At 45.2% G+C, this 24,002-nt stretch overlaps 1 protein-coding gene across 4 annotated transcripts in view; it reads right to left on the bottom strand.

Moving 5' to 3' along the window:
- Positions 1-24,002, bottom strand: part of LOC147889114 (Phosphatidylinositol 3- and 4-kinase family protein) — a 71,425-nt gene that overhangs the window by 28,561 nt on the left and 18,862 nt on the right. For all 4 annotated transcript variants that reach the window (XM_087391739.1, XM_087391741.1, XM_087391740.1 and 1 more), the window contains exons 13-14: positions 19,887-20,246; positions 879-1,090 (exon numbers count right to left, since the gene is read on the bottom strand). In XM_087391739.1, coding sequence (XP_087247865.1) covers positions 879-1,090; positions 19,887-20,246 — 572 coding nt within the window. The remainder of the gene's footprint in view (positions 1-878; positions 1,091-19,886; positions 20,247-24,002) is intronic.

Below are 24,002 nucleotides of genomic sequence, written 5' to 3'. Positions count from 1 at the left end.
TGACTTGTCCTCCACAATGAAGCCAAAGCTTTCTACAATCCCACGTAACTGCTGCTACTGCATTGAGAGCAAACTGACCTTTTCTTGCACCATAACATGTATGACCAGAGCATAAGAAGACGAAGATGCTATGTACAAGTGTGTAGAAGCATAAAGCAAATGTCTTTCTAAAACGACAGTACAAAGTATTCCTGCAAGTCCATATAGATGTATGGCAGTATATAACTGCATCACGCTGATTTTGAGCAAACTGTTTGAATATCGGCACAGGTTCAAGTGAGTTAAAACTAATAGCTGCACCCAAAGTGGGAAAAATCAAGCTAAAACAGCCTTAAATGTTGTGCCTCTCATATGTCACCTCATGTGTCCAAGCCAAATTCTTGCAAGAAACTTTCCCAGTAAGAAATGGGAGATGCAACTATAAGAGAAACGACACACATAATTGCTCAGCCAGCAAGGAGAAAGCGGACATCAAGAAGCTGAGATCACAATCTACAAATCAGCAATCAAGGTCGTTACAAAGGAGAAAATGTGGGCTCTATAATAAACCCTACCACATTCATTCCATGTCACATTACCTTCAGCCAACAGCTGAGGCATGGTTTTGAAAATGACTAGACTACACTCATGCATGGCCGGCCCTAATGTAGTTCTACCCTACAAGGTAATCTTATATTAATATAGTTCATTGCAATCATACAAACACAACAGTCGTTCACATTTCCTCTTATTGGATTGGCAGGTACTTGGAATTGGTAGGTAAATGCATAGTCAGGTGTCAGTATTCCAAAGCCAAAACTTGAACATGACACTATTAATTAAGCTTTAAACATTGAAAGAGCACTCGTGGAAGCCAGTAGCAGAGTTCTTGCAAATACCTATGAAGACGATCCTCGAGTAGATAGATATCCATGCTCTTTGTGGAAGATATTTGAAGTTGGCTGGCACAATACTTCAATCCCAACAACATCAAAGAAAAAAAAGTACCAGTTGCAGCGGGATGAGATGAAAAGTGGTCAGGTCTCTTGAATGATCCTTGCAGCAGGCGTCCAATCAAGGAAAGTTGCTCTTTGCTACTATGTCTAACAACCTGCAAATCACCACAGGAAATCTGAAGCTTCTTCTGTAAAGACTTTACCACTCACCCTACAAGGGGGAAAAGAGAAATACAGCACCAATACTTTTGACTAGAAACAACATTAAACATTCGCTGATTATGCTGAATGCCTAAGCGAATACAAATTTCAGACTTCAAGAAAGCCACTTTTTTTCAGAGAAAAGAACGTGCAAGCACAAGCGCAAGCCAGTAAATAGACAATGCTTCACCAGAGATATAAAACCAACCAAAATATATTTCCATCCGCCTGGAAACAATACAAAAGAAGTCAGGAGTCCCACCAAATCGTGGTTCCCTGTCCTTACCCCAAAAGGTGTTGTCCTACTACCTCCATGGCACTTCTAGATCCCTGAGCCTGCATTCTTCTCACTGAGCTTCTGTAGACTTAGTCTCCGTGCCGTGATCTCTCCACCTTGCTGCCATGGATGTCAGCCTACATGGGCAGTTCTTCCTAGCTTTGTCTGCAGCTCTTCAGCCTCCTGTACACCTCTGGATGTAGGCCTTATTCTTGCTGATCTGCTGCTCCAATCTGCAGGGGAACTTGCTGATCCAGATGATGATGAACGAGGCTCCCGTTGCCTCCTTGTATAGGGGCTGGAAGCCCCCAAAATGGGCCGACCTGCTGCTGGTCTGTGAGCCATGGGGCTGTGGGGACCTGCCATGGGTCTGTGCGCTGGCCGACGAACCAGCCACCCCAGGTCCTGTATAAGGGCAAGGGGACTGCCCTTGCAGCCCCTTTCCCTGCCTTTCCTGGCCCCAGACTGCTGGCTCCATATCTTGCAGCCTGTCCCTTCCTGGCCAACCCAGTGTCACAACAAACGTTTCTAGAAACGCGTTTCGAGATTTTGACAAACGTTTCGTCTAGAAACGTGTAAAATTAGTGTATTTTATATAAATTATTTTATATAAATAATAAAAATAATGTATTTTTTACTTTAAAAAATTCAAAAAAACTTCCACGTTTTGCACGTTTCTTAGAAACGTTTCGGGCAGAAATGTTTCTACTGCCCGAAACGCGTTTTCTGGTTACACTGGGCCAACCTGATCAGGCCATGGGAACTCTGCCAAAACCTCCATACAGCCTGCCCTTTAGATCCGTACAGGTCCGTACTAGTGCCACGTACCATCGCGGCATTTTTCCAGCAGGATCTCATGGTGTGCTGCTGCTCCAACTGCAGCCAATCAGCTCCAAGCAGCCAGGTATGTTCCTTGGGTATGCTGCCCACATGGCAGCCCATGTGCTGCTTATGTGGCAGCCCCTTCTTCACACTTTTCCCTGTGAGTATGCCTGCACATGGCAGCCACTGTGCTGCCCATGTGGTAGCCCTATCCCTGAGTCTCCCTCCCCCATGCTCTTCTCATATGGGGGGCTTACAAATGGGGAGGTGACTCTTCCAACAGGTATAAATGGTGTCTAGCTAGACATTAGACTAGGGTCGCCCCAGGTAAAATCTGTTGCCCTTCTTCACAAGGCTGTAACGTGCATCGCTCCAAGTAAGGGATCCCGCCTCTAGATCAATTTCGAAAGCATGCTAGCCCTCCATGAGCCACGCAGCATCCCTCATGAGAACATCTCATCAAGTGTACCATTACTGTGAGATCATCTTGAGTGACCACCACCACCCTTAGTTCTAGTGAAGCTCCATAGACGGTATTGAATAACTTTGAAACCCTTGTTAAGCAATGGAGACATGCCATCTCTCTTCATCTACTTGCCTCCACGTGTTGCTAGCCAGAAGTAGGAAATCCTCCAGTGGCTTACAACTCATCCAAAGCCATGAACAGAATCTGGGATAGCAATTGAAACTTGCTGCTGGAGCTAGTGCCTCTCTTGGCTTGTCGCTCAACAACTCCAATCCTCTGCCATGGTACCATATCAAGAAGAGTGTTCATTTATGATACCTTAGTGCAAGGCAGGAGGCTCTAGCTGGAGTATTTCACCCTCTCCTATCCTATAGGACACAAGGAAAGTTTACTGCCAAGTGCCATGATATTAGCGGACCGTAAAAGGGACTCCAATCGAAAAGAACTCTTCCTGCCCATTTGTGGCGTGTAATCGCTCTTGCAAGGCCTTTAAGGTGGCCAGGTCAATCTCCAAAATCCATTGTCCTCCTCTTGTTGGATTGCGGATGCGGATGCACACATAGAAGCAGTAGGAAAACAGTTCTAACTGGGCCAGAGGAAGGTCTCCAAAAGAATGAGCATCCTAGAGCGATACAAGGATGATCAAAAATAGGAAAAAATATCCACAATAGAGTGCTCATACAATCGAATCATAAGAGCATGATACGAAGATCAGAGAGCCCAAAAACGCATCTGGAGAAGAAGCGAACGTAGTCTGGCATAGCAGTATGTCTACCAAACGAGAACCCGGGAAAATGAGGACAAAGACATGTCAACAATCCAAAAAGAAAATCACGAGCAAGAGGAAAGGTCTAAATAGATGTAACACAGTCTCCTGCAGATGAGAGCACACACACACACACATGCGCTCCCCCCCCCTCTTTCCCTTCTTAAGGGTTTGTTCACATGCACTAAGGAAAAAACCTCTTAGTGAGGGAAAAGCGCCCCATCGAATGGCAACAAGTTCATAAGCTTTCAAAAGCTTCGAACTTCTCACAAAAAGAGTCTTTGTGAATAGATGTGCCACATTGTCATGAGTAGACACATAGACCATGCTGATCTCCCCTACAGAGAATCTCTCCCTAACACAGTGATAGCACACCTCAATGTGCTTCGTCAGAGCATGAAACATGACATTCCTCGTAACTACCGATGGGCTCTGACTATTAGTGATATCGTAGGTTGTCCCATACCCAAAATATGCAAATAATTTTCCAAGCCTAACATATTCAGCTTTAGTTGTTAAAGCTGCCCAATAATCACTCTCAAACCTAGAAGTGGCCAATATAGATTGCTTCTTACTGAGGCATATGCACGAGTCACCAAGGTTGAAGCAAACTCCGGTGACCGACCCTCGTGTGTCAAAACACCCAGCCTGTTCAAAGTCATTAAAGGCATGCAATTGTGACTTTACCTCCCTAGGATAAAGCAATCCAAGATAATGTGTCCCAACGCCTACTTCCTAGGCTGTGCATGACGCTGCTAAACTATGACACCCCAAACTGAATCCTGGCCGCATATTGCATAAGTAAATCAAGCATCCCACGGCCTATTGGGGTTTGATCAAAAAGTTCCCCTTGATCCTCAAGCCTCAGCCTAGCACCTGTCTCCATTGGTGTTACACAAGCCTTGCAATCTTGAGGGAAACATCTTTTCAGAAGTTTCTGTATATACTTCGACTGTAACATGAGAATACCATCACTCTGTTTTGAAAATTGAATGCACACATAGAAATGCAACGGGCCCAAATCTAAGATGCATGTAACTCAACCGTTAAGGCTAAGATGTTCTCATGTTAGTAACATGTCCTTGACATACAAGATGGTGACCAATAAATCCTCTTTGATCTTTCTAACATAGAGGGTACTCTCACTATTGCAAAACCCATGCGCAACCAACTATGTATGAATTTTCTCATTGCCTCCTTAAGGCAATGTAGACCTTTCTTGAGCATGCAAACTTTGGCTCCTTGCCCTTTCTGTACAAAACCAGAACGCTGAGATACATAAACCTCCTCGTGCAAGTCACCAGGCAAAAAACTTGTATATCCAACTAATAGTTGCCATTGATCTGTGAGAAGTGCAGCGAAATGAACGGAAGAGTGAGAGAGAGAGAGCCAACCTCAACACACACAAAACAAGAAAGGAGAAAGAGATGAGAGAAACTGCAAGTGATCTCAGGCCAAAACCCCACAGCCAGCTGGGGAAAACCTCTGCTATAGATGCTCAACCTGCTCCATAATGAGATGGAAAATGAGGGGAGCGGGGAGGCACATATATAGCCCCAGCCCCCACCTAATCGGCTAGCTTGCTAGGACACCTACCAGCTATCAAATGGGCCGACCCCAGTGCTGTATAGGGGCCGACCAGGCCAGGTGGGCCAACTCACCTCTAGGGCTGCCCACAGCCCTATGACAGGGGCTAATACCAGCCCTACTGCTCCTCCAAACAGGGCTGACTAGGCCTACTGCAGCATGCCCTCCATAGGGGGCTGCACCCAGCCATAAAAGGGGTACCCCTCCTACCCGACCAAACAGAGCCAGGTGGCCGACTAGCAGGTCGGACCACCTATGCCCATAAAAGGGTCATGAGGGTGGGCTGCATCATACACGGGTGGCCACGCAAGCTCCCCCAAGCAGCCAGCTAGATGCGCCTCCTCATAGGCTGCCCTGAGTCACAACAAGAGGCCTAGGATGGCTACGCAACCATACTGTCAGCCCTACCCTAGACTACCCTCACTAGGAAGGATGGCCATTATGACTTTTTCATTAACCTCTTTCTTAGGATTTGAGAGGATTAAAATCTCCTCTTCACCATATGGAAAAGTAAGAGGTTGTTGTCAAACAGCAAATCTAGCATTAAATGATTTTCCCATCTACTGCAAGGTAGTCATATTTTCATGACTCATCCAATGGACAGTGAGATCAGCTTTGGTTTCTTGAGGTGAGCTTCCTATTTTCTCTATTGAAGGTGTGTTCTCATCATCCTCCTTCTATTTTAAATAGATAAAAAAGCTACAACATTTAAACATTTATAATAATTCCATGTTTTAAAAAGGCTTTGTTAAAGAAATAGAGAAAACTAAAGTGTGACGCCAGGTAGAGGCGCTGTTGGATACAACATATCCATCTTATCTAGTCCAAAATCCTACATGTCAACATCCATATTGTTAAATTCATCTCATACTCAAGATTTTGATAAGTATTCTTACTAAAGGGAGTCGGCGCCCCAGCCCTCTCTCAACCTACCCTAGCCTCTCACTAGGCGGGCACACCCACAAGCAAGACCCTCTCTCTCTAGGTGACATCCGGAGATGTTGACCCCTAACACCCCCTCTCAGCTCTTGGATGGCGCCAAGGAGCTGGGTGTGTCGCTCGAACAACTGGAGGAATCCATCGTGTGATACTCCATCACTGAAGACCGCCATAAGTACTTGAGTCATCAGGGACCACTCCTCGTGGCTCGAGGTCCTGCCCGATGCCTGCCTCGATACATGACTCCCCTCGCACCTGATTGGCAAGTCCTGTTGCCACAAACAAGCAAGCAATCCTCCATCTGGATCTAGAAAGCCTGTTGGCAACGCCTACCCGTGCCACTAGAAGGCTAGAGTATATGTCATCGCAATAGTAACACCATTCGCCAACTGGTTTTTGTGCCCATTAGCGTTCGTTTGGGGACACTGCGCCAATAATGACATTTTTTGCCACATGGGTTACACAAACGGATGGCTGGAGTGCTTCTCATTCCGCAGCTGTCAACTGCTTTCTACCACCATCAGGACCAATTCCTCCAAAGGCAACTCATTCATCCTACCACTCGTGATCAAGGACAAATACAAGGCTCCATACTGAGAGGATAGCTCGGAAAGGAGTGTTATGCGCATGTCCTCGATTGATATCTTCTTCCCTGTCTGGACGATCTCTTGCTGAAGTTCCTGTAACTTGTTGATGTGATCCTGCATCGATGAAGACTTCTTGGGATCCAACAACCGCCTCTGGACTTTCAGGGAAACCCTCTTCATGGGAGAGGTTCGATTATACATGGATGCCAAATGCTCCCATATACTCTTGGCCACTGCCATGTGCTTCACGTGATTAATCACCTAAGGAGTATAGTTAAGGAAAATAAATGATCTTACCCTTGCATGGACACAGTGCCATAGTTGAGACAGGGACTCAGCCTCCTATGCCAGGACGTCAAGGTCCTTTGCAAGGGGATCTGATCGAGCAACACCGATCAGGATGAAATCTACTATCAGGATGAAATATGCCAAATCATATGACTGTAACACAGACTCCATCATCACCCGCCAGATGTTGTAATTGAGCCTATCAAATTGCCGGTCAACCAGGAACGTGAGCAACACTGGAATTTCTGTCTTGTTCTCTATCATCTCGAACAAAGTCGCCAAGTTGGGGAGAGAGCTGAACTGAAAGAGAAGGTGGATGAGATAGACACTGACAGAAGGTGGAAAAAAGGAGGGGGCTAGAGAAGAGGATGAAGGGGCTGACAGCCCAATGTGCCTTCACTCCTCGCTATACGTCCCTCGAAAACATCTCCTCTCTGATCTGAAAACACCCTTCAAAGTCACCCCTTGCTAGGCACTCGAACAGTTCACACCTCGCACACGCTCCCCTCAAAGGCACCTCCGAACAGCTCACACTAAACCTCTCTCCCTATGTGCTGGCTCAACAGTCCTTCCGCTCCTCGAGTCTCAAGCTAACTGCGGCTCTGATACCATGTGAGAAGTGCAGATGAAATGAATAGAAGAGTGAGAGAGAGAGCCAACCTCACACACACACAACAAGAAAGGACAGAGAGATGAGAGAAAAAGCAAGTGATCTCAGGCCAAAACCCCACAGCCAACTGGGGAAAACCTCTGCTATAGATGCTCGGCCTGCTCCACAATGAGATGGAAAATGAGGGGAGCGGGGAGGCACATATATAGTCTCACCCCCCCTTAGTCAGCTAGCCTATTAGGACACCTACCAGCTATCAAATGGGCTGACCCCAGTGCTGTATAGGAGCCGACCTGTAGGCTATGTCATGGGCTATCCATAGATGCCACTTATACCTTGGTATGAGCCTTGTAGGCCTAGTTATAGTCAGTTAGGACTATTGGTACAGTTAGTTTATGTACCATCTAGGTCAGTTAGGACAGTTAGCCCCAGGGTTTTGTTATGTTGGCTCTCCCTTGAGCCTCCTCACTTGAGTTTTACAGCAATCTATTATAGCATCTCGTTTTTCTCCATTGTGCTTCCATTTTTGAGCTTCCATTGCTTCCAACACCCAACAGTGGTATCAGAGTAGGTCGGGAATCCATTCCCTCAGCCATTGACAGCTTTCCCAAGCTGTTTGACAACCTCTGGAACTCTCATTCTTGCTGGTCTTGCTGGTTTTCAAACTTCCACCAGTGTTTGAGACCTTTCCAAACACTTCTGTCGCGAAAAGACCACACTTTAGATCAACTCTCGCGAAGGAAACTGTTTCTCGGTGCATTTTCCAGCCTGCTGCAGCAAAAAACGACCACACGCGAGCATTTACATCATCTGTACGAACTTTCGAGCCTGTCCCAAAAAACAAAAAAAAACGTACATGCGTCAGAAATTGTACAAAAATCCGTACATGCATCAGAAATTGTACGTAAATCCGTACATCTGTCTGAAATCGTACGAAAATCCGTACATCTGTCAAAAAATTCCGTACTTCTGTCCGGTTTGTCAAAATTTCAGTACATTCATTGCAGTACGGAGCTGCCTCGAGCTGCATGCCAACATTTTCGAGATGCCTCGAGCTGCGTGCCGGCGTTTGGAGCCATTTGGAGCTGCTGAATTGATCTGGAGACTTCTCTTTGAGCCCTTCCCTCCTCATTTGGCATCCCTTTGCCTTGGGCTGCGAGCTTCTCTCCATTGGATCTCTTTCTTTTGCTGTAATTCTCATTTCCAGCCCTCATTTGCTCGCTTTCAAAGCCGTTCATCATTGGGTAAGCCGTTTTTGCATTGGCTTTTTCCAATTTCTGCTTCATTTGCATTTTGGGAGACCTCGTGTTGCCTTTGGGGATTTTTCTTGCAACAGGTACACCTTGGGACAGCAGAGTCTTTTACAGACATAAGCTTTGAAGTTTGGGAAGTTTTTTGGCACTTGATTCTGAGAGGTTGCCTTTCTCACATTTGCTTGCCAGTTGGTACATTTGCCTTGTATTTCAGCACCATGTCTGCTGGCAAAGATGATTTGTTTGGGCTGATTGGGGCCGATGACAAGCTTGATGGCACCAATTACCCCATGTGGTCATACATGATGGGACATGTTTTGGTTGCCAAGAATCTATGGCATATTGTTGTATTTGAGAAGTTGGAAACTACTCTAAGTATGAGTTCCTCGGATCATGCACAATCCGATGGCAGTACAGAAAAGGTCAACCAGTTGGTTGAAGACATGCTTTGGGCATATGTATCTAAGAGACAGTCTTCATGGGAAGATTATCTACCCATGATTGAATTTGCTTACAACAGTGCAAAGCATTCTAGTACAGGTTACAGTCCTTTTATGCTTATGTACGGGTTTCAACCTAAGTCACCAGTTATGGTTGGATTAAAAGGGATTCAAAATGATGCTGCTAAGAACTTCTTGCAAGACATGCAGGAAATGTTGCAGTTTGCCAAGGAGTCTATTAGAAGTGCCCAAGATCGGGACAGATTTTATGCTAATAGACATCGTTCACCCAGAGAGTTCTCTGAAGGAACGATGGTATATTTGAGAATTCCTAAGGAATCCAAGAGCCTAAGTACTGGTTTGGTTCCGAAATTATCCCCCAGATACTGTGGTCCATTCAAGGTTATTAAAAGAATTGGACCAGTTGCATATCGACTAGAATCGCCTCCTGATGTTAAGGTACATCCAGTCTTTCATGTCAGTAGACTGAAAGAAGTATTGGGTGCAGATGATCAACTTGTTTCTCCTCATGAGATTATAGAAGTTACAGATTTGACTTTTATTCCTCACGAACCTGAATCTATTCTTGAATTTCGTGAAAGACAGATTCGAAATCGTACTATCACGGAATACAAGATTAAGTGGAAGGATCGTGTTGAGGAGGATGCAACATGGGAGACATTACAAAACCTCCAAAGAACATTTCCAGATTTCTTAGCGAACTCAGGAGTGAGTTCTTATAGGAGGGGGAGTATGTCATGTGCACGGATTGGTATCTGACGTGTACTAGGTACACAGAACTAGCTCAGATTAGCCTGGGGAGGCTTATAGCTAGGCAGGCTTGATTCTCGGGTTGAGTGGCAAGGGTACGAACTATTTATAGGTCTTCACTATTTTTGGCGCCGGGGCCCGAGTCTATAAAAGAGGCCCAGGGGGTTCAGTTCTGTGTGAGCAGTTGGGAGCAAGTCTCGTTCCCAGGTGCAAGGTCTGATCTTGGATTGTGTCGCGGACGCGCGCCTGCATCTTAGCGTAGCCCAAGGCCCAGTGACAGATCCAGGGCTTCACAGCGCCACCTGGTGGTATGGGACACCAGGCTGGTTTGGATCTGATTGGGAGTTCGTGCCAGTAGCTCAGCTCGTGGCTCGGAGGGGACATCTTCTGATTCGGGATCACATCCCGTAGATGTCACGGTTGGGTGGTGAGCAGCCTGCTCAGTTCTGATGTTGTGTATGGTTGTTTTGCAGATCACGGGTTTCAGGAGTGCTGGGACGTGTCACTCGTACACACTCTTTCACTATAGCTTGGATGCCCCAGATCCCTTGGTCTCACAAGATGAGATCAACCGTATTATACGGTTGAGCCTAGTCCAACTTCATACATCATGGACTTGTCGAGGGGACCAATTCTCTACCAAGATCTAGTTCTTCCACGACCACTTCTTGAGAGTATCAGAGGATGGAGTGATTATCAAACACCCAAATCTAGAGAACATGCAAGTCTCACGCACCCTGAGAATTGCCATCAAACATGTACGAATCTTTGTCCAATTGAGGATTGAGGCAAGTACGCCTAGAGAGCAACGAATTTGCAGATTATGCACGTTGGATAAGGTAGAGACAGAGGAGCATTTCCTGTGTACTTGCCCAATTTAGTATGAGACCCCAAGACAGTACCACTGCCACTTTCAAGAGGGATACGATTTTGGGCTGCTTTCCTGGCTGATTCACTTCTAGGATCAGGTCTGTGCTGGCCTCTATCCGATCGAGATGCGACGACATCGAGAGATCCTGCTACGTCAGATCAAACAGCAAACGGAGACAATACCGCGTGAGACAGGGATGGATCAAGCTTAGCGACTTGTAAAAGTTTTCTACGCATTCGAGTTTGCCACTAGACATGGCAGAGTAGTGGAGGAGATCGATAATATGAGGGCAGCATAGGTCGATGGGATGAGACGACGAGGAGGAGAGGTGCAGCTAGAGATACAAGGGCCACACATGATGCAAAGATGGACCACAACACGCACAATGGAGGTTCAGCCCACATAACTTTACCGGGAAGGGATCACCAAAGCAAAGGCGTCACTCTTGATATGACCCACCGGATACAGAGACCGCGCCGCCTGTCACAGGAATAGACACAGATGCGAGATACTTTTGCAGCTCATAGGAGAGCTACAATGGCACCTAGTTATGTGTTTTGATTCTAAGATTGAGTGATAGCTTTGAGCTTAGTTTAGTAAAGTACTCAGCAAAAGGCCTTAGTGAGCCCTTTGCCTCAGCCCACAGAGGTTTGTATGAGTTACTCTGATTTTGTACTTTGTCTCATAGGCCCCCAAGGCCTCCCGAAGATGGTAATACATCTCTCTCCTTGCACATATGTTTAACCTTGCACTTTGTCACGGCTTCCCACCAGCATGGAGCACCACTACTCTGAGGGCTATCATTGAGGAGGCGAGGTCTAGACATCAGAGAGTCTACACATGCTTCGTAGACTTTCGAAAGGCCTTCGACGCTGTTCCATGATCCCGCATGATCAGGAGACTACAGGAGATGCAGATCCCAGAGATGCTGATTTGGGGTGTGATGAGCTTATATATATGAGTCAATCAGAGGCAGGGTCCGTGCCCCAAGCGGTCTATCGGATTGGGTCAAGAGAACCATTGGGGTGAAGCAGGGCTGCCCTCTCTCATGGACTCTCTTTGGACTCTACATTGATGAGATCACATCTTTCATAGATTGTCTAGGTGGCGAGGGCTCATTACTAGGGGATCTCCTCCTACAGATATTGTTATATGCCGATGATATAGTCCTTATAAGATGGGTCCTGTGAAGACTGCTCCCAAATATGTGTATGACTGCACTATCTCCATTGGTTCACCACGATAGGTGAAACTAAGTCGGGGAGTCACTGCTCGTGAGGTGTTGAAGATCATAACCTTAGTTTTCCCAAGGTTGACTGTCAGATCTCTCTCTCTGCAAAACACCTCTAATGCCTCTAGATCTCTCTGCAGCCCCTTCGCTAACGATGAAACATGCAGCCCAGGCACAGCTCACACGAGGGCGTAGTGCTTTGGCTAGACTAGAGCGGCAGTGTTTCCAAGCGCACTTCCAAGATCCACCGACGAAGGGCTGGCTTTTCGACACACTAGTGCGGCCGACTGTCATGTATGCAGCACCTTTCTGGGGGTGCGATCTTCCGAGACCACTTGTGCGACAAAGAGCCCCCAGGATACATTCTATTGAGGTCCAACCTATCACAGCTTTCCTCAAGGGAGACCGACAAAGACGAGGGGTCACCCTAGACATAGCCCAGAGAGTCCAAAGAGCGAGGAGACCGCGTCCCCCACCGCAATGCGAGACAGCTCGACAGACGCGGATACAAGACATCTTCGCAGCCCACCACAGAGCCATCACTGTACCAGGATTCGGTTTCGTCCCAGCACCTAGATTGATTGATTGATTGATTGATATGGCCCACTCTGCAATTGTAGTTGACTTTCTTTTTCCGTGATTATGATGCTATTAGCATAGATTAATACTCAGCAAGGGTCCTAGCGTACCCTTTGCTTCAGCCCACTAAGGCTTGTATGAGTTTGCTTTTCTATCTACTTTGTCCCTTAGGCCCGTGAGGCCTCCCATGGGCGTTAATCTCTCTCTCTCTCTCTCTCTCTCTCTCTCTCTCTCTCTCTCTCTGTGTCGAATGCTCGATGTACTATGAGATTAGAGGTCACTGTCATTGCCTATTCAACAATGGTTTCGAACTCCTATCCATCAGATGCGTCTGGCAACTTTTATCCATGGGATCATCCGACCCACGGAGCATTTGCTCAGATCACAGAGACGACACTAGGACATACATCCAAACTCCAAAGCACGATTATTACTGAGGTTTTTTCAGCCAGATAGTACGGACTACCAGTGTTTAAAGAGATGACGGGCCTGCGGACCACAACAAGAGGAACATCAAACTCACCAGTGGGTTGAGAGACAAATCAGACTAGGAGACCTTCCTTCCTTCCTCACCAAGTCAGAGCCACGGCCGATTGGTGTGACAGTGGCACTGGTTCATTGCAAGGCCATAGGAGACCACAGTGAACCACACGTACTGACAACCGTCACCGTCTGATCACATGACTTATGCCCCCATAGTAGCCTCGCACATCGACCCCCTCCTAGGCTTGACTTCTCCACCAGCCCTCCCCAGATGATCATCATAGTGCCGTCAATCCTGACCCTCTTCATGAACTCAGAGAGTTCTCTCTCTTTATGTATCGGTATGGATAAGACCATGGATTTTTCTTGGGTTCATCACGGGTGTTGATGCCTGTTTAGAGGCTCCAACCCTCAACTCATTGTATCAGGTCTGTTTTAGTCACATAGTTCTCCTCCAGCTCCACACATCTCGGAATTGGGGGAGAGACCAGGAGCTCCCCACCAAGACCCAGTTTTACCACAATCACTTCTTGAGCGTCTCAGAGGAGGGATTCATCATCAGACCCCAGTATCTCGAGGACAGAGGAGTCTCACATGCACTGAGGATAGCTATTGGGCAAGTGCGGGTTTCATCAATTGAGGATTGAGACAGGGAGAGTTACACGTATACCCAGAAAGCAGCGGATCTGCATGCTATGCACACTGCGAGTGATTGAGACAGAGGAGCACTTTCTCTGCGCCTGCCCAACCTACTACGAGATTCAAGGGCGATACCACTGTCTCTACCAGGATGGGAGTGGCTTCAGTCCACTATCACGATTGATCCACTTCCATGACCAGTTCTGTGTTAAGCTCTATAGACTTAAGATGCGCTGACACAAGGAGACTCCTATGACAAATCAAAGAGCAACACAAGGCGATAATACCACAGGATATAGAGGCTGACCAGACACAACGACGAGTCACAGATTTCTATGTTTTTGAGTCAGCTCCAAGACACGGTGGTATGGAGGAGGAGGAGCTAGCCGATATGCGGGCAGCCTGGATTTCTGACCCGCGACACGAAGAGCGACCAAAGCACCCTCTATTGAGGTCAAACCTATTACAGTTTTCCTCAGAGGAGACCGCCCGGGACAAGTGGTCACTCTGAACATAGCTCAGCGGGTTCAGAGATCGAGGAGACCACGTTCCCCTCCGCCACCACAGCATGAGACAATCCAGCAGACAGATCCGAGACATTTTCATCACTCATAGACGAGCCACCATGGTGCCCGGTTTTAGTTTCTGAGTTCCAGCTCCAGTCTCAACCTACTTCAGATAGCACCTAATATATTCTGAACTTGATTTAGCTTGAGCTATTGAGCTTTTTTATTTCAGCATAGTACTCAGCAAGGGCCTTAGCGCGCCCTTTGCTTCAGCCTTTGTGGCTTGTATGAGTTCTTTTCCCTTTGGTGTGTTTTGCACTTTGTCTTATAGGCCCGCGAGGGCTTCTGAGGACGTTAATATATCTTTCTTTCTCTGCTTCAACTCCTCTCTACCTTCACTCACCTCTACTTCAGCCTCCTCTCTACTTCCACCTTAGACTCCACTCCTAGCGCTTTTGCACACCTCTAGTCTTATCCCTTAGCCTCTACCTGCAAACAAACCATACACTATTTCTTACTGAACGAAGAAATGCATGAATGTTCGAGAAAGAAACAATTCCCATTGGTTGACTACCATGTATCAAAGTTACCAGCCCAATCCAAATTGTTGTAAGCAAGTAAAAGCAAGTCACCCCCCCTAGGAAGGAGAAAAACAAGAGACAAGTGCCTTGCAAATATCTGAATACACACTTCACAGCCTCCTAGTGAGAAGCCTTAAGGTTGTGCATAAACCTACTCAGCTGGGACAGTGCATACTAAGCGTCAGGCCAGGTAAATGAGACATCCTATAGCCTGGCTATAAACAGTGGCAACAAAACAATTCACTAGCATCATGAACAGACAGCTTAAGCCCTAGCTCCATAGGAGTGGAAATGGGCTTGCAATTCTGAAATCTGAACTGTTCCAAGAGTTTTCTAATATATTTGGATTGCAATAACCACATACCTCTGTCATCCTGCACAAATTTGGATGCCCAAATAATAATGAACTAGCCCCAAACCTGACATTTCAAAAGTCCACTGCAGTTCAGCCTTGAAATCTGCATTTTTTCTAAAATTTGTACTCGTGAGCAGCATGTCATCGACATAAAGACCAATAACGAGCAAGTCTCTCCTCCTTTCCTGACATAGAGGGTGCTCTCATGTGAACTATTCTCATTCCCTAGCTGGTCAAAAAGGCATCAATCTTGGCATACCAAGTTCTAGGAGGCCTATTTCAAACCATACAAGGCTTTCTTTGGCTTCCATACCTTGTCCTCCATCCCAGGTACCACAAAACCAATTGGCTGAAACATCAACTTCTTCGTGAAGATTCCCATTTAAGAATGCAAATTTAATCTCCAGCTGATGAATATTCCATCCATGAAACACAGCCAGTGTAACCATAGACCTAATAGTGGTCATACACGAAAGGTCTCGTCATAATCTATGCCTTTCTTCTAAGCATAACCCTTTGCAACAAGACGGGGTATGTACCTGTCTATGGAACAATCTAGCTTCTGTTTCATCTTGTACACCCACTTAGTTTCAATTGCTTTCTTGCCGGCAGGCAAATCCACTTGCTCTGAAGTGAGTTTTTTCTGAATAAAGTCCAACTCTGCTTGCATGGCCTGCATCCAATGCACATTATCATGTGCATCATCGAAACAAACAGGTTCATCCATCTCAAGTATCTTGCTGACCCAAGATGATTCACAACAGTCGGCATCCTTAGCATCTCTAGTGTCAGTCCCTGTACGGCCTGGAAGAGGTGCAGAAATCTTGTTGTCCTCAAGAGTGCGGAGTAGCCAGCGAGGGACTGTCCTTACTTACTACACTAATGTACTTTCATGTGCCACCACATCTTCAATTCTCTTGCTGAGTCACTGGATCTGAACTGAGGCATCAACCACTAGAGTACCTTGCTGCAAATCCTTAGCATCTCTAGTGTCAGTCCCTGTACGGCCTGGAAGAGGTGCAGAAAGCTTGTTGTCCTCAACAGTGCGGAGTAGCCAGCGAGGGACTGTCCTTACTTCCTGCACTAATGTACTTTCATGTGCCACCATATCTTCAATTCTCTTGCTGAGTCACTGGATCTGAACTGAGGCATCAACCACTAGAGTACCTTGCTGCAAATTCTGATCCAACATAGGCATTTCAGGTGCAGCATCAAATGAAATGGGCAGCAGTCTGCAAAGGCATCGGAAGAGTGCACGCAGCCTTCACTATACCTGTCATCCGTTGGGGCTCACCAAACCTTGGGGATGATGTCATTGCTGCATACAATTTGTGTGTAACACGATTTGTTTGTGTAGAATGTCAATGGGGCATGTGCTTGTGTCTAACACAACAAGAGACTCATCAAATCATCCGGTATGACCTATGGTAGGTATACATCCAAAGGACATGGGTGTTTCCCACCGCAGGCACATGCAAGAAAAAGCGTTGTATAGAGAGCCACTTCAGTGAGGACGGCTTCATCCACGCACCAAGAAACCTGCAAATATATCTTCCCCATGCAGTATAGATCTCGAGTTCTCATCCCACCGATTTCGTATCGACGCAAGACATGAGATTTCAGCCGCACAACACCATACAATTTTTGAGGCTCTGTACTCTTTGCGACGCACATGAAGTGGAGATGAAGGAGCATGTCCGTATACGATATCCTAGCTATTATCAGATGCAGGGGAGGCTTTTCACACAAAAATACATGGATATAGCAGTCATCGACTATCTAGACCAGAGATGTACTACACTCTTCATACATGTCATGAGGGGGGAATATTAACCATGCCTCAAATTTATGAACTACCAAACCATGAACAAAGAATCAAAAGAAAAATAGAGAAAGAGGAGAGAGCAACGCAACATGGGGTCACCCTCCTCTAGATGGTGGCTCTTGCTCCCCAGCTAGAGTATTTAGAATTGTATATTTCAAAAAGCAAAGAGCCAATAATGGTACATCCAAAAGCATCCCTTGTCCATAATGAGAGAGATTACTCAACCTAGCTTCAAGGCTTAATATGCCCTCATCAAAATAAAAGCAATAAATTAGCCCACATTATTTTTACAATATTGGCCCATGGCCTTTAGCAACCATTTAATACTTTGCTCAATCCAAACTATCTCACCACCTCCGTTCCTCGTTATCCAACTCATCAGCCGATGATTGTGTTAGTTGTTAACAATCAATTGATGACTCATCACACCAACTAATCCCAACACAATTACGCTCGATATACAAACATCAAAACACCCACATTGCATCCAATTGCAATAACACCAATCACACTAGCGACACTAGTATTAAAATGAGATCACCCACCATGCTTCAATCTAGCCCGGCAAAACACACGTCCAGTTAGGCGTCCCAAAATAAACCATGCAAAGCATCCACTAGAACCCGAACCAAACCCGATATATTTCTATGGATTACTTTGCCATCGTCAACATGACTATAATATAAAATAATATCCTAAGCAAGCGATATAAAAACAGTAATTTCTGTAACATCCCTCTTGCTTGGATTACAACTGTGTCTTTTTGTCTAGATCACAACACCTTGCTGCCCTAGAAGACAGCCAAGGTCCAGCCTCTAGGAACTCAGTCTGCAGCACACTTTTCACTCTCCTTCACCCCCAGTGTGAGGCCCAAGGGACTGGCTTCTGGCTGCTCCTGTCTGCTCCTGCTCTTGCTGAATGGTTGGATGATGAATGAGGCCCAGGGCCTCTCCTTTTACAGGCCCAAGGCCTTGCTGCAAAAACCGACCAGAAGGGGGAGATCTGGCCAACCCACTCAGCCCCTCCCTGACCGACTTTACTGCCTCAAAAAACGGCTTCAAAGGGGCACACAAAACAAGGACCTTTGGCCCACACTTCCTTGCAAGGCCCAGCCTAGTATCCAGCCTATAAACAGGCCTGGTTGGCTGGCTCTACCTAGCCCAACCAGCCTGTCTAATCAGGCCGATACTTCATGCTGCTTTCCCGCCTTCATTGCACCATGTGGCACTACTCCATACAGCCCCGTACACTGCTGATGTCACCTGCTAGCTCATCGGCTCTGTTCCAGTCTGATTCTCCTGCGCAGATCTGCCTCAACCAATCCCAGACAGCTGCATGGCCTTTCCAAGCCCTTGCTGTCCTTTATGATCTCTTCCATCTGCCAGGTTCTCTCTTTGGTTTCTGCCCACATGGCAGCCCATGTGCTGCCCAAGTTGTAGCCCCATGCTTTTCTCTGGGCTTGTTCTCCCGTAGGTCTCCCTCCACCATGCTCTCCTCATATGGGGGCTTATAGATGGGGAGGTGACCTTTCCAACATATTATTCTTATCTTGTAGCATTAGAAATTACTATACTACATCAATTCATTGTTCTTGTAAATTTGGTATAGGTTCAAGCATTATATGTCAAAATCCTCGAAATCTCTACTATCCCATACCATTGTGACATTGAGAAATAACAACAAATGCAACACTTAATTTCTTTATGTTCTTTCCTTGTAATGTAAGTGGCAACATTTCACATGTGAACGAGCCCTTAAAGTCATTCTTTTGTGGTTACAAAAGCATTGTTATCATCTTAGAGATAGTTATTGTCTATATAACGATGTTAAATATTATGTTCAATAAATTTTGTTTATGCTTAGAGGTCGAGGTAGCTTCATGCCTAGAGGTAGGGGGAGAACACAACCTTGTGGAAAAGGCTGGTTTGGGCATGCACAAAGAGTTGGAGAATGCCATTACTATGGAAAGTATAGGCACTATGAGCATGAATGCGCAAAATGCTAATTCGCAAGGATGAGAAAGATACCAAAATCATTATGTAGGTGGATATAATGGATATGGATACTGAGAAAGAGCAAGCTCAAGTGTGGCTCACTTGTTTTCCATGGAACATGTCGTTAGTAGCATGACACAGCCACCGAATGATGATGATTGGTTCATTGATTTTGGTGCCACAAACCACATGACACATCATGAGGAGTGGTTTGACTATAAGTAGCCTATGTGAAGCAAGGAAGTACATGGCTATAGGGGATGCTAGCATGTAGCTAATCAGCATGTAGGGAATGTACCACTAGCAACTAGAGATGGAGGACAAAATAAGCTTGGAGATGTGCTTTATATGTATGGCCAATAGAAAATATATGCAAATTGTCTAAGCACACTTCAAAGTTTTTTATTTCTCCAATCATTAACTTGATGCCTTCGTATCTAGTAATGGTCCCGCACATATTTTCTTTTGCAGCTGGAAAATACATAGAAGCCATTATCTGACATAACCATCCTAAATTTTAAGGCCTATGCAACTTTGAGAAGCTCAGACCCTCAATGCAATGCATGAGGGGCCACAAAGAGACAAGTCACACTTGTATATCCACTTTAACCAGCAGTGTTGTTCCATCCCTGGCTAGCTGGCCTGGCCCTCGGGTAAGTTTAAACATGAACTAGAAGCACAAATTCATTCAACTGAATTTTAGAGCTCAAGTTGTCAGCCGACTAATAAATAAACTGATGACAATTTTTTACAACAGCTGAAGAACCATTGTTGCATCAAGCTTATGTTCAAAGAGCTTAAACTTTACATCACTACATGTAAGGGGCAATATTTTCAAAAGACCCTGCAAAAGCAGCTATCCAGAAAGCAGGGGTCTCACCTCAAAACGATCAAACAAGAAACCCAACCATAAACGATGTGCCATAATCCCTTCAGCAGGATCCCTATCACCACAGGACACAGGCTCTCCAGGCATCAGATGTGGCCTCAGCTTTCCTGCTGGTCCAGAATAGGCAGCTCCTGATGCAAACAGACCACGACCTGTTTCTGTAGTCCACAGCCAAGCATCTACAAGCTCTGCCAATACAAGCGAGCTCCACTGAGGTGCTGCAGATACGAGCCAAGTCCAAACATACACCCCTGTTTCCATTGCTTCACGAGAACAAATGTATGCAGGACACCAACAAAGTAGGCGAAGTAGCTGAGAAAAATCTTCCATGTCTCCTGTTTTAGAAATTTCCTGCAAAAGATCACACAATGCAACTCAAAGACGTGGCAATTATGCTAATAGATGCAACACAAAAGACAATCCATTAAAAATAAGACCACATGCCTGCATGTACATCATATTTTAAACAACAAAATGAAGAAGGGTTTCCTAAGAAGCCATGTAATCTAAGCTAATCCACAAATAACAAAATCCCTGTAAGAATAGTTAACATGGGATCATTCCATTCCTGTTCATACACAATCCTTTTGCATCACAGAAATCAACTGAAAGATGTTATTGAGTATCCCAATATCCAAATATTGAGCCTCTAATACCAGAAACTCTGTTGAAACTCTAAATTGGCAAGCTTCGGTAATAATTTAAAATTGATAAAAGTTAGCATCCCTTCAATTATATCATCACCTCCTCAGCATTCCCATCAATCTAGGTGATGACCTGGAGTACCATTCTTCACACTACGTGCACAACCACATGCCTCCACTTTCTGTAATCTGTTTGCCTCTAAGGTACAGTCTCTCTCCAATGGAAAGGGAAGAAGTGGCACAGCAGGTCAAGAACTTGCTTGCACAAAAGTTTATTCTGATGATATGATTCAAAGGGGAGATAGCTTATACTGCATGTGTGTGCCAATTTGTTACGCTCAAGTTGAGGCAACATGACCTCGGAAGGGTCAGTCGACATTTTCCTTTTCAAATAATATTTCGCCCGCGCATCACATATTAGTGTATCGATTGCATTCAACGCCATCTTACGATGAACGTGACGATCTAGCCTGATAGCTCTAATACCAAATTGTCACGCCCAAAAACTATAAGCTCAGCCAAGACCACGAATTTGACGAATACAAAATAACAGGGGATGACACAATGAATAACCGCCCAGCCATTTCTCTGGTTCAGCAAGCTCATCCAAAATCTAACACGTGAGAAGTACCTGCATGCTGAATACCAAAGCCCACAATTCCCTCGATGGATCTAGTATGCCACATGTCTACATTTGAGGGCATCTCCTCAATGCATCATTTACCCCTCTCTTGGGATATCATTGAAATCATTTGCCCCTTGGCACATTTAATGTTTAGACCCCTTAGCCTTAGATCCACCTAGTCTTGTGCCATGTCACCCTCACCAAGGACCTTGACCTTGATTCCTTTTTAATCATTTACGTGAAGCCCAAACAAATATAATACAAACATTGATCCTTTAAAAGAAAATGTTGACTGACCCTTTCCGAGGTCATGTTGCCTCAACTTGAGTGTAACACAATTTGACTAGAGAGATAGTAACAAGGCCATCATTAAGAAAAATTTCCACTCCTCAAGACTCTAGATTCGTTCAATGAGCTTAACGGAGTCACTATTTCAAGAAAGTTGATAGATCTGAGATCAAGATACCACCCGATCAACGTCAAAGAGGGCGAGATGGCATAAGACATCCCTCTTCATGGAAAGATGCTTGTATATATAAGATCTCACACTGATGACCTTTAGACTGCCTAGTGCCCCAAATCTCTGATAAACAAGATAATGAATTCGCTTATGTTTCAGTTTAGCTGGTTTTCCTTCATGCTATCCTCATTTATAGCAAGAGTAAAGGAGAACACAGAATCCATGCCAGGTATGTGCTGGAAAATTTGAGATTGCAGCAGCCTTCCATTGTTCTATTCACTGAAGAGCACAACTTATACGCAATCAATTATAAGAGGCCTCCACTGACAAACCAACAAAGGGAAATCACAAAGGAGAACAAAGGAAATTTTAACTATAGAGATCCTTGGACAGTTTAGCAGAACAAATCATCAAATGTAGATTCTCCTCTTGAATCCTAGGACCTCTCTAGACTAAAATGGTGACCAATCCACGTGTAAACATCCCAAAATGGATCTGTTACATCGAGGTTAGCTAATGATCTCCTATGGGTTGGGATAGACCCTAGTCGGTGCAGTCAGGAGGTTAAGATGAATAACCCTAACTAGAGTGATATATCTGGATGGAGGTCTAGAAGGGAATATAGGGCCTGTATGCTAATTATAGACATGGACTCTAGCTATATATTGGTATTGGAGGGCTCACTGTTGGAGAGACTAATCAGTACCTGGACAGTAATTCCTACTAGAGGCATGGCAGTAGCTGATGAGCTAGGTTGATGCATCCCTCTTGGATGGGGCTTCTGTGGTATGGCACATGGAGGTCTACTGACTAGGGTCGGCCGTGTCTTCCCTTTGGCCTCCAGAGCTCGTGGGCGGGCGGATTGGTCTATGGTTTGGTGGTGAATTCCCTCTATGATTGAACATGGTTCATCTTTGTAGCGGACTCGGCGTAGGAGTAGTCTCCATGGTATCAGGGAAGATCTTTGCCAAAGTCTGCGCATTATCTCTAGATTTCTTCTTCTGGATAGTTCCATTTATTTTGCTTACCCTTGGTGGGTTCTCCTTTATTCTTTTCGGTATAGGTATAAGTATGAAACCTGTGATCCAGTTGAAAGCAATAAAAGCCTGAGGGAAACCATGGCATGTGTTGCAAGAATAGCTCACATAAATAACGATGTTGGATTGGTCTCTTTCAGTTAGGACTACTCATGGGTTTACTTCTACAATAATTGCCAAGGGAGCATACACAAGGCTGAAATTAACGTACAGAACTCTGTGTTTTCCTGTTATTTTACATGTTTCTCTGGAGCTTTGTAATTGTTTGCCAGCAGGTGTCTTCTCTACCAAGTAGCACCTCCCATTTAGAGCTGTCTTGATGATGTACCCCAAACCTTTGGAAAGTATGCAGGACCCAGCTATGTGGAAAGTAATCATGTCCACTGTAAGTTTGCCTACGTCTGGAGAGAACTTGAGTTCTCAGTCTGATACAGCAATAGTTTGATCCAAAATCAGTCTTCTTAGAGCATTAACAGCTGCGCGTTGTGGCCTTGAACAAAGGGATCTTGTTCCATGCATGCGGACTTGGCACCACCCTTAACACTCCTTCAAGATGCTCTTGCACAATTTTTGAGTAATTTATGGCACCAAGCTCTCCTCTGGTCCAAGGCTTCAATCCAAAATGTTGACAGAGTTGCTTGGGGTCCTGTTTCTCAGTTGCTGCTCCTGCAAGGCACACTTTGTACTGTTGTGCAGAGGCTTTTGCTGTTGAGCTCAGAACCTGCAAACTCCTATCAAACCCTTCCAAATATTATTATAGATGAAAATTTACGTTCATATCCCTAACTAATCTAGGAGAAGGTTCAACCACATTATAATTATCTGACACTACCTATCTTGTAAAAGTCCTTGCAAAATCACACTAGGTTAGCAACACGACAAAAACCACAAAGATTTTAGACCACCCTTTAAACAAAGTCTCTTTCAAGAGCAGTTTCCCTCTGTTTATGTCTTCCTGGAGCATCCTAAAACCCAACCTCTAGTGTATCACCTAAAAATAAAAGCCGTTACTTGCTAGAATTAGCTTCTCCATATCTAATCCATGTTATAAGGCATAGATATCATTTTGTTAATTGAGAGTGTTGGAGGGGAAAAGCATGACACATACTGTGAGCAAAGTAGTAGTTTAGATAGTACACCCATACACAATGCCCAGATAATAACCAATCTGTGTTTTTTGGCTTGTACTTAGTATGGTGTAAACAGCAGTTACATTCTGTGAAAACCCTTGTTCCACTGTCTCTTATCCTCTTGAAAAGGACACAATAATTTCAAGACAATCAGCCATTACAACACATATGACTTTCCAGACCCCTGATATCCAAACAGACAATATTCATT

This window comes from Dipteris shenzhenensis, chromosome 20 (genome assembly GCF_047967505.1).
Source record: "Dipteris shenzhenensis isolate YYH24624 ecotype China chromosome 20, Dip_SZ_1.0, whole genome shotgun sequence".
NCBI classification, from domain to species: Eukaryota; Viridiplantae; Streptophyta; class Polypodiopsida; order Gleicheniales; family Dipteridaceae; genus Dipteris; species Dipteris shenzhenensis.
The sequence above is the reverse complement of the archived record's forward strand: the minus strand, read 5'-3'. Positions and strand labels throughout refer to the sequence as shown.